The 17,018-nt window shown below is 33.6% G+C and overlaps 2 protein-coding genes across 3 annotated transcripts; one reads left to right on the forward strand and one right to left on the reverse strand.

Moving 5' to 3' along the window:
* Nucleotides 1-5,927: 5,927 nt before the first annotated feature.
* Nucleotides 5,928-8,519, reverse strand: LOC117110432 (trafficking protein particle complex subunit 2-like). Of its 2 annotated transcripts, none has more exons than XM_033253135.1 (6): nt 8,391-8,519; nt 7,923-8,028; nt 7,460-7,545; nt 6,767-6,828; nt 6,518-6,603; nt 5,928-6,201 (listed from the first exon to the last, which is right to left on the reverse strand). In XM_033253135.1, the coding sequence occupies exons 1-6, from the start codon at nt 8,447-8,449 to the stop codon at nt 6,103-6,105; spliced, it is 498 nt and encodes a 165-aa protein (XP_033109026.1). In that variant the 5' UTR covers nt 8,450-8,519; the 3' UTR covers nt 5,928-6,102. The 2 variants fall into 2 exon arrangements, with proteins under 2 accessions (XP_033109026.1, XP_033109027.1); XM_033253136.1 differs by having other exon boundaries at nt 8,348-8,485.
* A 232-nt stretch (nt 8,520-8,751) lies between these two features.
* LOC117110431 (pericentriolar material 1 protein-like) lies at nt 8,752-17,018 on the forward strand (the record flags this gene model as incomplete). Its single annotated transcript, XM_033253134.1, is given in 9 exon segments — nt 8,752-8,909; nt 9,929-10,052; nt 10,399-10,635; nt 10,993-11,160; nt 11,460-11,504; nt 11,729-12,007; nt 12,568-12,954; nt 16,423-16,515; nt 16,963-17,018. Coding segments are annotated over 8 exon segments (1,382 nt in total), but the record flags the coding sequence as incomplete, so codon positions are not given.

Here is a 17,018-nt window from a genome sequence, read left to right on the forward strand (position 1 = left end):
AAGTAATTTGGGCTGTGCACATTATGGCCATGCATCTAAGGAATCGGTAGTAATACAACTTGAAACCTTCTAAGCTGGCAGTGGTAGTATGTCCATACCATTAATCTATCCTGAGATGATGTGCAGAATATTTAGATACTGTAGATTGCGGTGAATCAAACTAATATAATGAATTGTGTTGCCACAGGCTGAGGTCACTTTATTTTTCATGTTATGTGGTAGCTTATTTGTTATTGAGGAACTTCAATCAAGGACAACAAAAATATAGCAAAAGGAAACTACTGTTACTGTAAACCTACAGAATAAGCCGCTAAATTTAAGATCTCTTAATAAAGACTAGTCTGTGTTTGTCTAAAATTCCCACCTATGGAAGGAAAGGTACTTGCTTATGTATTTACAGTATCTGATTATGAATGAACTTGATAATATTTCGTTGTTTTTAAAAACGTCCGCTAAAGTACATTTTACATACCGGTACATTACTATGATATTTTCATTCACGTGATTTTTCTTAAAAGTATAATTAGTAAAAAGCACTCTTTTAGTACTAATTAAGATTAGCCCATGTCTATGTAAACAATAGCATATTGGTATCAGACTATTATTATTATTATTGGTTGTTCAACTTCTTTTACAAATACAATTAAACTGTATATTTGAAGTCTGATCATGATAATGTTTCTTCAACTGTCCACATAATAAGTTGAGTTACTGGTAAGCAATCGTTTCGACAACAATTTATTTGACGTAAATGTCATCAAATTTAAACATATAAACATTTAAAATTTTCTTGATAGATTTAATTCACATTTTATGCTTTACATTATTCTTTCATAATTTCTCAGTTACCATCGGAATATTCCATTCTCATCCAAAAACTTCTCAAAACAGTCCAAGACGACGAGAATGTCGCCAATCAATGGTTTAGAAACAGTTTTTAGAACAACATCCCGGATGTCCTTCGTTCTCGTCCAACCTGTTTTAGAGAAAAAAAGGGAGTTGATGTTACCAAAGAACTTAAATAGCAGAAGAATGAGTTGTTCCGCGTATTTGCATTAAAATTGATGGAACATCCGCCCTCCCGCGAATGGGGTAAAATTTGAATATTTTACTAAGTGGGGAAACTACAGGAAACAAACGAAACAGCGGTGCCTTTATTATTACAATATAGCGCCGCCATGCGGATGGGGTAAAATTGCTCTCCGTGTACCCACAATGCCCTTGGAACGGATGTTCCACTATACTGGGAAGCTGCTCTATCTGCTATTTATTATCTTTGATGTTACTAAAATACATTTTAAAAAAAATGGAACATAAACCTTTCTGGGTGTCAAACTTAACAACTGACCAATCAGAATAGTGCCAGGAGTACGTGCGTCCAACAAATAAAATTGTTGCCCCACAAACGCACGTACATGTTTACGTACATTTACGCTATAAAGGCGGGGCTTAGCAGAAAGGTCCATTACTTTGCATGTAAATTTGGACTAATGGTAACAATGCCTGTGACCAAAACAAAAACAGTCAATAAAACTATATAAAAAAGTCACTGATTTGCTCATTTAACATCAAAATGTCCTAGTTATCAACTTCTGATGAAACAAATTAACTTGCGTTCAGGAAAACGTTACGCAATGCAAATATTTTTTAAGTGTGAATTACAGTACAATAAAATTTCGAAATGCATTCACGAGATTTAGGATATACACAAAACATTGAATGGGAAAAAATAACGTTCGTCTAAGTTGAGTCAAAGTTTCAAATAGGCCTATACAAAAAATACAGTACCTTGTTTTAATGTGTAACTTAACGCCGTCTCCTTATCAGGGAAAGTCCCATAAATGTGTATTACGTCATCAAGGACGTAAGGGTGGCGGGTGGCATTCCATCCATATCCTTTCAGAAACTCAATGGTGTTGAGAAAACGACATTGTATGGCTTTGTCTTCTTTGAATTTCGGTAAGATTCGTAACAAGTTTCCAATGTTTCTAAGATTATAGAAATATAAAATTGGTCGTTCCTGGAATATGCGAGCTAGAATGTGACGTTCCAGTTGAAATGCAACCTCCCCAATAAGGAGCTCCGGATCCAGAGTTGGATAGATATAATCACGCAATTTAATTAGCGGCCGAAATATTAGACTCTTATGCAGTGAATCATTATCGGCGGCGTGGTGGTTGTATTGGACATTCGTTCTCTGCTTGACTAAAGCGCGCCAAATTCTACCTCGAATCACGGCATTGCGTTGAAGTCGACTCCTATACGATTCCTTCTTCGCTCGGAATTGGTCTAAATCGTGTTCAAACTTCGATAAACTAGTTCTTAATTCAGGTAATTCGTAATCACGTTCCGACAAAGAACTTCCCTCTGCCAATTCTTGAATTCCTTCATATCTTTCCACTTTCTGTTTGTTGTCTGGTTTTCCGCGCTTCTTTGTCGACATGAATATCGGATTGAAATCACTTTCATCGACAATAGACCTATAATTTTTATCAATTGTTTGTTTAGTAAGTCTCGAATTTTCATGCTTTACTATTTTACCACCAGTTGTTATGGCTACGGGATGGTTTTTCATTATCTGTTGTACATACAAATGAAGGTTCATTGCATTTGATGTTGCCTGTCCCAACATCTTCGTTACTGAGCTTACGTCATCTGTCACGCTGCCTAAATCTGAATCTAGGTCTTGAAGATGGAGAGTTGAAAGAAAATCGCTTTCATTAGTTTTATTCATCTTTTACACTTCTATTTTGATCATACAGTACGTACTTTGTTGACTCCCTGTTATGCAATCCATGCTTAACGTCGCATGGCAACGATGCGCGCGTACGACGTATATGGCGTTCGCGCTTGAACACTGTTTTTTTGTCCTACGCCGGGTCCCATGGGAGCGGAAGTGGATGGGGATAGGGCTGCCTAAAACTCAGAGGAATCCAGCGCAATGACGGATCATGTCATCGCCGAAAGCTCTCACATTTTAAGAGATTTGAACGGCTTATTTTAATCTATTTAAAATCTCATATTCTTTGAAACATAAGATTTTTTCCTTCCCCTGCTGTGAATTGCTTATATTTCCCAGACGGGGAAGGGAAAGCTCTACCCGACAGGTGGTTCTGGCTAATTGTACTTGTTATATTAACGGGTATGCCTATATCAGAGGTTTATTGCAGAAAACATAAATGACATGAACTCGTGGATATTGGCACGGAGCATATATGAGATATTTGTTTTTAAGCTAACCAACTTACAAAGGTCAGATGTTGGTACATTCTTGATGGATAAAAATCTGCAATATAGTGCCATACTTTAAACTATTTATATATAATATAAAGTTAATAAAACATTTACCACTAGAGGGCAGCAAACAAAAATCTCTTTGGATTCCGAATATCTTTGTTAGCACAGGAATACTTTCCTCCACGGTTTAATGATGGTAATGCTACCATATTCTCAATATTTGATGAGGTACGTCTGATATAGTGAAAGATTGTCGATAGTTAACCTTCTCCGAAAAATTGGCAACAAAGAACTATCCAATAATTATTGCTGATTCAGCAACATCTCTCCGGCTTCTAATAGTGTACTGTACAGTAATTTATATACGATGTTAAAGTGAATTTTAATAGAATAAAAACAAATTTAAAAAAACAGTAAATGAAGCAAAAGTGTCTTATGATCGATTTATCGATGTATATTATTATGTATCTAAATCTATGTTGGGTATATTTTAGCAGGTAATAATTTCAAAATATCAATAATTAAAACGCATTCAATACATTACGTAATTACATCTTTTTATTATTTCAAAATCAATACACTACTAATAATATAATTACCAATCATACTGACACAAAAAATCGATCCACATATCACTAAAACTAAACCATAATAATGTAAAGTAAAGAGTACTACAGTGTTACGTCACGATACCGCGTGATACTACTCCGTTGCTGTTGCAAAAAAAGTTCAACCGGGCGCCATTTTTTCCACTGAGAAACCATTGATCCCAGTTATTAACGTAATTATTAAGATGTTGTTTTTCTTTGTAAATTTTAATTGATGCGGAATAAATGTGTGTTGACAACAGAGAGCGCCACCTGGCGTCGTGACGACACGACTGTTAGTGCTATAAAAATACAATGTCTAAAAGTGCCGACGTAGGCCAACACTGCATGCAAAGAAAAGAAGATAACAAAAGAAAGCGAGAGAAGCGTCACAACATTAAAAAACAATCTTAGAAAATTTCGTGAATAAATTCATCTGAATCGGAAATAAATAATTATTGTATAGTTTTCTATTAAATGATCTTTGTTATTTTTCGATAAAAATTTGGATTATCCAAAATAAAATAAACCATATTCTTAGAAACTGACCAAATTATTTACTTTTATATTGCGTTTCAATACCTGTTTCGGGTTTTAGACGTATTATCATTATTTACACTTCATGTTATGTAAAATTTGACGTCACATTGGTGTTGTTACGTTTCAAATGCCATCACAACCCCACCCCCTCATAAACCGCGAAGGTCCGTGATGTAACAGAAGTAAATCATTGTTTATATTAGAATAAAAACGAAATCACATTTCAATATAATAATCTGTCTCCAGATTTTAAAGATTATAATGCACAGGTCGTTTACATTATACATGGTTGTTTCAAAATAATACAATAACTTTGTAATCTCTATTGATCAAAATCGATAAAGCAATGCTATTATATTAAAGTCATATCGCGAATTACAAATTTCACTTAGTTGCCAGTGCGACCATCACCGAATAATCGACATCTACCCTAATCACCTTTCTAATCTATTAATTGCAAAATTGTAAATAATACAAAGTAAAAACAAATTAATTTTTTATTGCACATAAGTTAAACTTGAATCAAAGAAATTACAAACCCAGTTAAAATATGCTTACTGATTTTTCAGAAGAATAATAACATCACTTTTAATCTAGATTCTATAATTATTTATCCGCTTAACTTAGTACATATCTGACGAAGATCGATGGGGTGCAACCGAATGCTGAAAAATAGTTGTGCCTTTATTCCCCCACTGAAAAAGTTTGAAGGAATAAAGTCATGCTAGACTCAAGCAGATAAAAATCACCTCGTATCACCTTACAGTGTTTTAGAGCTAAATTCTTCTCAATTAATCATTAATCCACCTTTATCTTCAGCATCTCCCCCACCTCCCTCAACCTAAGACTCTTTAAATACACCACTTTTCATATAATTATTGGTACGATCAGGTATTTGATTTTTTGACAAAACATTGAAAATCATAGAACAAAATACTGCAATTCTTTTGAATACAAAATACTTTCTTTCACTACTCTCTGTTGTCCCTGTGGGTGTGTGCCACAGTGCAAAAATTGAGAATGCAGAGCTTGGGGGTGTTAAAATTGAGAATGCAGAGCTTGGGGGTGTTAAAATTGAGAATGCAGAGCTTGGGGGTGTTAAAATTGAGAATGCAGAGCTTGGGGGTGTTAAAATTGAGAATGCAGAGCTTGGGGTGTTAAAATTGAGAATGCAGAGCTTGGGGGTGTTAAAATTGAGAATGCAGAGCTTGGGTGTGTTAAAATTGAGAATGCAGAGCTTGGGTGTGTTAAAATTGAGAATGCAGAGCTTGGGGGTTAAAATTGAGAATGCAGAGCTTGGGGGTGTTAAAATTGAGAATGCAGAATTAAATCCCTATATTTCAATGAAAACTTAATTGTCATTTTAAGTATTTATTTTAACTCACTTAATTTGCATCCACACCCCCTCCCCCAGCCCACATCCATGCAGTAATATACTTAATTGTTTTAGCAAACTTTGGGCACAAATGAAAATACTGTACAGTTTACAACACAATCATTATCTGTAGTTACTTCTCTTTCAAACTTGACAAAAGTAAACACAGAGACACAAACACAACAAAATTTAAAGGTGAATTTACTATTTATATATAATATACAAATACAATACAGATTTATTATCATAATTCAGATAATAATAGACTTTGGGGATAACATAATGACAAACAAATACATCAACAAATTAATAAATTTAAAGTTGGTTATATTTCTCGGTGGGCTAGATATTGATCGCTGATTGTCAGCTAGTTAAGAATTTTTTGGCCAAATACTGAGATTTTTTCTCGAAAGCTGACGATTTGATTGGCGAACTGGGGTCGTGAAATGGATTCATCGAATACTGAAAGAGAAATTAAAAAAAACCCAATTATTACATTATATTAATGTGGTTTCATATACATTACATTTATATTTTATGTAACAAGCAAATGAAACTTTTCATCAAAATGGACCTTTCTGTAGTGTCAATCAAATTTAACAACTGACCAATCAGAAAAAGGCTAGGAATATGCATGTCACACACACACACACACATGTTTACATACATTTATCTTATTGTTTTATGGGAGCTTAGCAACAATATCCAAGGGGTGGGACTTAGAGGAAGCGTCCATTATTTCCAATGGGGTCCAGATTTTTTCTATCTTGTGTCCTACCTTTATAAATATCTCATACACTTCAGAAAAGAAATTTTTAATGCCATCTTCATTTTTCACATCATGTAGCATCAGAAATCTAATACCTGAAGTGAAACATACAAGGGACAAATTATTAGTTTAAAATCCATATTCTGTTAGCATGTGTACAACGACCTAATTGAGGTCACACACACACACACACACACAACCTGACAACCAATCACACTAAGGGAAACTGGGCAATTTGAAATTATGAAAAATAATTACCTCCAGCTGTAACAAATGCTGAAACAAACCACTCGTTGAATTTATCCACAATCTTTAAATACCTGAAAATATATATATATAAAAAAAACATTAGTTTTATTTTACTTACTACAAAGGGCAGGAAATACTGAAAAAAACCAGTATTTTAAAACAAGGCTGCCAAGATTGACATTGGGCCCTGGGGCATGCAGCTTCCAAGTCACAATGGTCTGGAGGCCGCCCAAGGTCACTAGTGAGGTCAGAGGATGGTCTGGAGGCCGCCCAAGGACACTAGTGAGGTCAGGGGATGGTCTGGAGGCCGCCTAATGTCACCAGTGAAGTCAGGTGGCAAAGCCCAAGTGGGGGATCTATTGCGTTTTAGGCATTGAAATATTTTATATAATAGAAACAGAGTAGTAAAACGCTAATGTACCCATTTATACTCCACCCTGGGTACACTGGCCAAAAACACAAGCAGAATTTGCAGCAAGGAGCTTGAACCCTGACCTCAAGATTGTTAGCCTGAGCTGAGCCACATCTTTCAATATTAAACAAACTGTAAAACTAATTGGCATTACAAGTTATTTGTATTCCACATTTGCTCATCAACAAGATCAATGGAAGCATGAGTTTGAACCCTGACCTCAAGTTTATGAGCCTGAGCTGACCCACAACTTTTAATATAAAACAGACTGTAAAACTAATTGGCATTACATGTTATTTGTATTCCACATTTGCTCATCAACAAGATCAAGAGCAGCGTGAGCGATGAACTGGTTCAGATGTCTGTGGTCATCTTTCTACAAGTGAAAATTGAAATACAGAAATAATATAACATTCAATTGAATAAATATTAATTTTAATAAATTACTGTATTATCAAATTTTAAATTAAATACAACAAAATACAATAGATGTAAAGTAATGAAGAGTTCTGCTAAGCCCTGGTCTCTAATTATCCTCCTAGTTTTTCAAAAATATAAAAAAAAACATTTATGTAATGTATGAGATATTATTTATCTTATAATAAAAATAATATGTGATAGTGGAAATGCGTCTTCAACATAGTGGGAGGCAGAGAGCTAAATATGACTTTAAATTAATTAGCGAGAATGTGCCGAAGGTCGTCTCAGTAGATATATAGGCCTAGTCTGAGTAGATAACTCTTCTTATTATACCTTAATTTCACCTCCTTTTGCTTGGGAGCTAAATTCCAACTCGAACACTGGGTTGTCTTGATGTCCTACGATGACAAAGTAGTAATTCCCTGCCATCACTGAAAACCTAAAAAAAAAAAAAAAAATTAATAGATTTGTATGCAAGTTATAAAGGATTAATCTAATAATTAATGATGATATTATTGACATGTTCATATTTCATCAACTACATAGTAGTTACTGAAGATAAACAAAAATCACTGGAAGAATGCTAGGCCTGGCCTCCTCTCCTTTCCTCCTGTTCTTCCCCGACTCGAACAACCTTCGCGCAGTGACTACCGTAACTCAGTCAGAATAACAAACACACTGACTGGGCACTCATCCTCATGTCAAACTAAATGTTTTCAATCGATCAATAATAATATTTAATTTATTATATTATCTACCTTAAATACTTGTTTAACTATTTGACTGTATAAAGTAATCTACCGTATAATGATAACAGCAAATCTAAGACACCAAAGGGCACTTTCTCCTGGTGTTTGCATAGGCTAGGCCAACAAAATTTGAAGGAAGTGATCATGTACACACGACCTTTCAACTATGACGATTTCCCAGGGTCAAATAAACTAACCAATCAGCATTGACATTATATTCCGCGCCATACTTACTTGCACATGCACATTCTCCGCGTTGGAAATATAGTTCAGAAATAAAGTAAATAATTATGTACTCTTATGTTAATTGATTAAACACAATACGTATTTTAGATTTTGAGTAGAATATGCGTACACTGTTTGACCATTAGGAGTGAACTTGTATTAACTTATGATTTACGTTTATAGTTTTATTTTCCAAACAATATACATCCGCCATGTAGGTTTTGCACTTGCGCTACTTTACAGAAGATGGCCGTCGTCGTTTGGCTTCTCAAAAATATTGATTTTCACGTTTTCTGTATCAAGTGTAAAAAAACGTAGATATTTTACAATTTTATATCTCTAAAAGGTTAGTGTGTATTTAATGAATGCGTAAGTTTTTATTTTTATGTGACAAAACCATACATATCCCCGTAGTTATCGTATTTCCTTCTATTTGGTTGTCATGGTATAGTGAAGCTATCGTGTCCTTCCCCGCGACGACAGGAAGAGAGAACTTGCAACTGCTGACCCCCAGACATTTTGTATTGTATTGTAGTTTTTTTTTTTGTACACTAGGCCTAGGTTCCAAGAAAGTACGGTTAATTATATTTGCCAAATGCCCGTTTATTGCATAATATATATTCAAGAAAATGTAGAGCTGTTGTTAAATAGAATGTGCTTACTTAGGCCTATAATTAATGTGTAAAATTACCTAATTTCAAAAGTGAATAAACTGTGTGTTGCAAAAATAAATTGAGTTTTTATTTAGCCTTACCCATTGGATTACATTTAGGCCTAGTCCTAGATGATGAATTGATTTAGCAAAGTAATAATAATAATACAGAGAGAGTAGATTTTAACATAGGCCTGAGCCTTAATTTTTCTAGGGCCTATATTACTGTATATCATGTCCACTATTTTTAGTAGGCCTAGCTAGGCCTAGGAGCACACAAAAAATTATATCCTTTATTTTTAATTGACAACTATATATACCCTAGTTTCACATAAAATTCAAAGGAAAGAACACATTGATATGATGAGTAATCTACTGTTTAGATGACAAAAATTGGTTGAATATTTAGAGTTATGCTAAATTTAATCAAATAAAATTTTTTCCGGAATTACGCATGTTGGCCTATCATATGCATGCACTGCGTGTACAGCCTAGCTAAGCCTAGACGCGATGTCTCCTCACTCTTCAAGCGTTCTGGTAGGCTACGCGATGGCATCAATTATATCTTGGCCTAGAGTGGCTTAAACTCTTCCTAGCCTAGGGTATTTAAACACTTGGGGCACAAATGTGCTTGTGATTTTTTTAAATGCATTGAGAAAATTTTGTCTAATTTTGTGTTTATCTAATTATTAATTATTTATTATAGCTTGAAGTTGTGCAATGGCTACTGGAGGTATCCCGATGCAGCGGGGACAAACTTCAGAGCCTAGGTTGCAAGGCGGACCGAGATCAAATCGTACTCGTACTGCAATGGATGTTAACTTTCGTTTAAATCAGGTAATCACATTATATTTTGTATTATATATTATTTTGTATTTTATATAAATGTTGGCTCTGGGATCGTATTATTCAAGATATTAATTTCCTTTATTAAAAATAGAAATATTTAATATTATATAGATATACTGGCTAGATGGTAAACCATTTAAGGTATTAAATTAAATTTCTTTAAATTAAAATAGAAATATTTAATATTTATTTAAAAATATAGCTGGCTGCATGGTATGCCTCTAAAATCCTCATAAAATAATTATTGATTGCTCAAGAAAAAAAGCTATTAAGTTGCAGCACAAATTTTTTTTTTTCTTTTTTGTAAAATATGACTTTATTATACTTTTTGTAGTGGAAACCAAGTTCCATGTTTGCTGATGGTCCATTTGACAAACCCAAGAAGTCGAAGAACAAAGAGAAGCCGAAGTCTGGGCAACAACCTGGGTTAATGTCTCCATCGAACAGCGATAATGATACTAGACGTCACACTCCGGCCACGTTTCCGAGGACACGCTACACAACCTCAACGAAAGAGCGAGCTGCTCTAGAGAGTTTGCGTCAGCAATTGTTCCTTGAGGATATGGATGAGGTAAATCAATCAAACTTAACTGACCAATTAGAACAGGGGTCTTAGTGGGACCTTAGCAACAATATCCAAGGGGAGGGCTTAGCGGAAAGGTTCATTAAAGACAAATTTTATTACCATGCAAGTCATTATCATTGTTTATTTTAAAATATAAATGTCTTTTGTTAGACTTTGTACAATCCAATTCAATTTTTATATTGCAGATTAAAATTAAATTTATTGCATGTAATATTTTTGAATTGAAAGATAATCAATCAGTAAAGTACTGTATATAATTAAGAAAAAAATGTGTGTTTTTGACCAAACATATTAGACTATGTACAAGCAATTATTTATAAAGCATAATTAATTGATTTTCAGTTGTCAGGGAACCAGAGGCTTGAAGCAACTGCCATTAACAATGTTAGGCAGCAGTCAAGTGCAAGGCAAGCTGAAGCAGTCCTGCCTGAGGAAAGCTCTAACTCACTCGGCGCTCGGCATGATAGCTTGAAGTCTGCTGGTGAAGACGGCCATGTTAATAATGAGCTGGTAAGCACACCATTTGCATATTCAAATACAATATGAGTGGGTGTATGATGTGTGATGATATCTAATTATATGCAAAGGAGATGCTTACAAACATAGTTGGTGTTTGATGTGCAATGAATTAAAACGCAGAGTGTAAAGGGATTTAATTTGATATTTGAGATGCCAAAATTGATTTACCAATTTTCTATTAAGTAAATCATCTCCAACCTTTTACCAGAAACCAGAAATATGCTAACATCATTCTGAATAGGTCTTGAAATGTGTTTTTTGTTTTTAAATGGATTTAACTTCTATTTCAGCAACCAGACAGAAATCAGATTGTGGGAAGACTTATGCAAATTAGGGTAAGTAAACATATTTATTGCCTATTTATCCTCCCACTCAAAAATAGACCTGTTGTATGCCCATATATAGTCATTATTTGTCTATACATGGTCATAATGTGATGTCACCATGACCATATTCAGGCATGTCGCATGTATTTGTAAAATTTGGTGGTCTGGATTGGACCTTACATCCTATATTACCATCAAATTGTACATCAAAAATGTTTTAATTTGCATTTTAGGATTACATGAGACAAGCGACGTCCATGATGACGAACCTACAGAGGGTTAGCGACGGTTCCGGAAGGGACGAAAACATTGACAAGCTGAAACGTCTGCAGGACCATTTGGGAGACCAGGAGAAGGGTTACATGGACCTCCTGCAGAGAATGCTTGCGGAGGATGCAACGTTGAAAGGAGGCAGAAGCAGCAATAACTCTGGCGAATCATTTGCCACTTCAGCTGCCGAGAGCATGTCACTGAATATCGACGGTCAGTCGGATATATCAGAAGCTACAACGGTAAGCATTAACATTCCAAAATTATATTTATAATTTATACAATTTTTTACATTGACTTTTGTTTTTTTAAAGAATATTGGTGTTTTGTGGGTACTCTCTTTTCTTAATATATTTATGTAAATGTACAACAGAATGTACGGAATTTATAACAGTATAAGGAATAATGAATTAATGATTGTATGATTAAATAATTGAATTAATGAATGAATTATATACTTGTACTCTTTGTATATTAGCTTAAAAATAGTAATCCTTTGTCTATTGGTTTATAGTTTATATTATTGTCAGTAATTTTAATGTTTTTGTTGTACGTAGAAAATATAATAATTATAAATAAATAAATGTGTGTGAAATGTATCATAGCAAAAACATGCTGCTAATCAAATCAACAAATAAATCCATTTATTCATCAATTAATCAATTACAAATTTTATCAATAATAAAAATTCAAAAGCTAAAGACAAGCTTTCCTTTTTTTGTGCATTTATGTCCACATTTTTTGCACATACTTTTTTTTTCTTTTTGATGTGTCTGCTATGCTCTGATTGTTGTTGCAAAAGGAGGGTACATTTACCGCTCGTACAAGACCACGCATAGAAAGTACTCTGGGGAAAGCGTCTTCCGATATAGAATTTGATTCCGAGTCCGAGCAGAACTTGTCTGCCCGCTCTGACTTCAGTCGAAGTTCCCACGGGAGCGTGTCGGGTGCCTCGGATGCAGGCGGCCAATTTTCCGACTCATACTTGAGTATGGACACTCTGGAGTTGCACAGACAATTTAGTGATATGTTGAAAAGTTACGAAGATGTGTCTTCCGAGAAGAACGAGATGGGAAAGTTGTGTGTAAAGAAGGGAGAATCGCAGCCGAACCGTGTCAGTGGTTGGGGAATGAGGGATGCTGGATCGCAGACGGAGAGCGAAGCCGAGGATACCGGCATTTACGATGAGGTAGAGTGTGGCAGACAGTGGCTCAATCCAGGGGTGGCATTTTCACATATGTTTCCGTTATCTGAGAATACTGCACAAGTGTAGCCAATAGCGTCGTCATGCATGCTTCCATTTATTTACATTTTTATCTGCATTGAAAATCTGGTTTGGATGAAAATTAGTTTCGATTTTTGAGGAAGTATTGCCTTTACTATCTTTTATAGTGAAATTTGTTTTCTTCTCTTATATTAATAAATGTTAAGTTATTGTTGATTACCCTAAAAGTTTTGGTTGGTAGCATTATTAACATAATTTTATTACTATTTACTTAGCTCTTAATATATATTTTTCACCGACATAATACTTCTGTGGTGTTTAAGCCACCCTCTGGAGGGAAAACAAATGTTGATATGTTGTAGAACTGATATTTCCAAGACACAAAAGTGTGTTTGACAACTTGAATACGGTATATGAGATACAGATTTTTGAATATTTAAAAACGGAGAAAAAATTGAGTGCCGCCCTTTTTTCACTTTTCCTTCAGTTTTTATATTAAAAATCAATATCTCATTAAGATTCCCTGAGTTTGTCATCAAACACCCTTTTTGTGTCTGAGAAAAATCAGTGCAACATATCAACAATTTTTTCCCCTGGAGCCAGGCTCTAACAATTATTTTTATTGTTTTCATTTTAAACATTCATTCCATTAAAAAGTTATATTGAATTTGATTAGCTTAAAATCCCCAGTCATTTCCTTGCAGTGTTTTTTTAATTTTTAATATCTCATCTTTTAACTCTGGTTCTAACATCATTTTAATTTTAATTTGCACTTGATTTTTGTGGTGTAGTTTGGATACACAATGTAGGATGATGAATCTATCTGAATCCTCTGTTAGTGCTTCGATGACACTGACAACATCTTTTGACTGTTGGTGGCAGTTTGGGCGAATTGTCATTAAATACGATCGGTTACACTGCCGAGTCTCGTGCTCTCCATGAAATAGTGTTAGCCTACAACTGCGCCACACTGTGTTCCCGCCTTTTAGATGCATACCTCTTATTCTCTTGCTACATAACCAGCAAAAGTAGGATAGAAAAACTAAAAAAATATCTCCCTTCCATAAGCCTTGTGGTAAGACTTTACTGGTGAGACTTTATACTTCATGAAGCATCACGTTCATATTATAATTAAGATTTTTTCTGTACCTAAATGATAAAATGAATACTGTAATTATTATTACTGTAATAAATAATAACATTAAGCCTATGGCTACACACATGATTTGATTAGAATTTGATTAACAAAATTAAAATGTTACTAAATTTTCACCTCCTCTAAGCTTGCATAACATGCAAGATTCAATCAATCAATAACATTCACTTTTGATTTAAAAGGGAAATAGAAACTCAAATTCCCAATAAGAACATGATCATAAATATAACAATATTAGATAACTGTTCTTCTGAGGAAGCATACATTTCTTAACTACTGCTGCTTTTTCATTTAATATGGCATTTAATCAATATACTAACAATATATCTTACTTGCTAACTCTTCTTCATATACTTACTGGTTATTTTTGTTACCAAAAGAAAAATATTTGTGAACTGAGTACTTGACTTATTAAAATCCTTCAATTATTTAGCCTTCCATTCAAACAGTAACAAAAATATAGATCTTCTTAATGTCACTACATGATGTTAGATAAAGGAGTGGAATTTACAAATTATAAAATTTGTGTTTTACAGAATAGAATAATTGTTGTGAGATTAAAACTTTTTTGTTTTGTTTTGTTTTCTATTTTATGTGGATGATTAAAATTGAAGCAAGTATTTGAAGTAAAATAGCACCCCTGGATGCCAGCTTGCCATTTTATTATTTATATTTTAACATTAAAAATTATAATAATTATTTTTTTTGCATGATGTCCATTATACTAAATGAATGTATGTTCAATAACATGGTTCTCTGACAGTACCAGTGATTTGCCATATATGGGTGTGACATGACATCATCATGCCCATGTATGGGTATTTGTCACAGGAAACGTGACAGTGTGAATGGAGCTTTAAAGATACTTAAGCCCTATCCAGACTAAATATGGTCATGATGACATCACATCATGACCATATATAGGCACATCATGACTATATATGGGCATACAACCGTAAAATTTGATAGTCTGGACTAGGCTCCACCATTTGTGTTGAGGTAAAGGTGTTAGGCTTGAATGCTAGCAAAGGAAGATCTGTTATTGAATATCATTGAAATTTAGGTTTTTTGTGTTTCCTGAAGTTAGCAATACATGTAGATTAAGCAAAGACTTTTTTTATACCTTGTTTAGTGAACCCACCACCTGCCAATAATAATGATTTTGAATAAAAATAACATTTTATTTTTGGCCAATTCGCCACGAAAAATGAAAATTGCAGGGGAAAAAAAAAGTTTTTCTTTATTTTTATTATGCCAGCTGTTGCCTTGAAATTTTCCAAAATAAGATGTGTATTTCTTCCTAGTTATATAAGTTAAAGCATTTAACCATCCCATAACACTACACTGTTTACATTCAACAATAACATTTTTTAAAAGTTTCTCCCTCTGGATGTTTTTGGCAGAAGCATTTGCTAAATAATAAAAAAATTTTTTTTTTTTTATCTGCCCTCATTTGACGATCTTATACAAAAATAAGTTCGCGAAACAAGGTATAAAAAAAGTCCCGACTAATATATTTATCGTAATATATTTATAATAAAATAGATATCTGAATAATTTACTTAATTTTTAGATGTTGAATGTCTTCCGTTTACATTCTTTCTATTATATTGTAATTTATAACTTTTATTTTTTACCCATAGATCTTCTATTGTTAATCTTGATTGAATAATTCCCTGTTTATCTTTATGATATTTGTCACTAGTATACTTATGCAAGTTCCAAGCCACTATGTGTATAGTCTACATGCTGGCAAACATTTCCTATGCTATATCCTGTCATTTTTTATTAATTAGGAAGTTGTGGTTTGATGGTTGGGTGCACTACTTCCAGTCCGGTGGCTCTAGGTTCAATCTTAACAACCCCACCCCAAAATAAACATACCACTGTTTATTTCATTCTTGAGTCCAACTCTACTTACACTGTAAGAAATTTCTTCGGTACCTTTTACAATAAACGACAGACTTCTTAGCATTGAATTACAAATTTGATATTTGTAGTGTAAACAGGAACTTATTTTTTCTTATAGTTTAGCATGATTGCTAATTTGTATACTTCCTTTATTGCAAGCATGGAATACTTTGCCTGTCAGTGATATGAATCCCACAAGTGTATATATTCTTTTCCCCACCCTCCCCCACCCCCATTTTGCTACTTATTCTTGGCTTTTCCAGCTATTACTTATCATTAGTCTATTTTATACATGCATTGAGTAATTATATCAGTAATGATCAGTTGAAAAATTAAGTTTTAATAATTAATTATTTCTTCTGTAGGGTAATCCTAATGTGAGTGAGCAAATGGAGGAGTTAGCCAGCCTGAAACAGCAGCACGATCTCCTCAAGAAAATGCTACAACAACAGGAGGAGGTACTGTATATATAGTCTGAATTAAATTTGGTTATTTTATTTTTTGTTGCTATCACTTTATTATTTATTTCTATAGATGTATCGTAATTTCTTTTTGTTTTTATTTGTAGTTCTCCATGAAATTGAATATTTTAACATGAATTTCTTATTTAATTGACACTTCAGTATACATTTTTTATATAATTTTATTAACAAATAATTTGTTTAATTTTATATTTGGGTATATTTTATTGTAAAAAATAAGCTCACATACAAAACAGTCTGTTGCAGCATATGCTGAATTGAAAGACTGAGTAAAATTACAAAGATAAAAAAATTGGCAATTAAAAATTTAAAAATCATTATTAAAATATTGCAATATTAAATATGAAATTTATTTTACCGTACAATATTTTAAATTAGTGCTAATTCGTTAATGTATATTGTAATGTTACTTTTATTGTATAGTTGAGAGCTCTGCAAAGCCGTCAGCAGACGTTGTTAAGATTCCAAGCCCAGATCGA

The sequence above is a fragment of the Anneissia japonica genome, unplaced genomic scaffold (genome assembly GCF_011630105.1).
Source record: "Anneissia japonica isolate Jap-2015-1 unplaced genomic scaffold, ASM1163010v1 scaffold287936_len456577_cov159, whole genome shotgun sequence".
NCBI lineage: Eukaryota > Metazoa > Echinodermata > Crinoidea > Comatulida > Comatulidae > Anneissia > Anneissia japonica.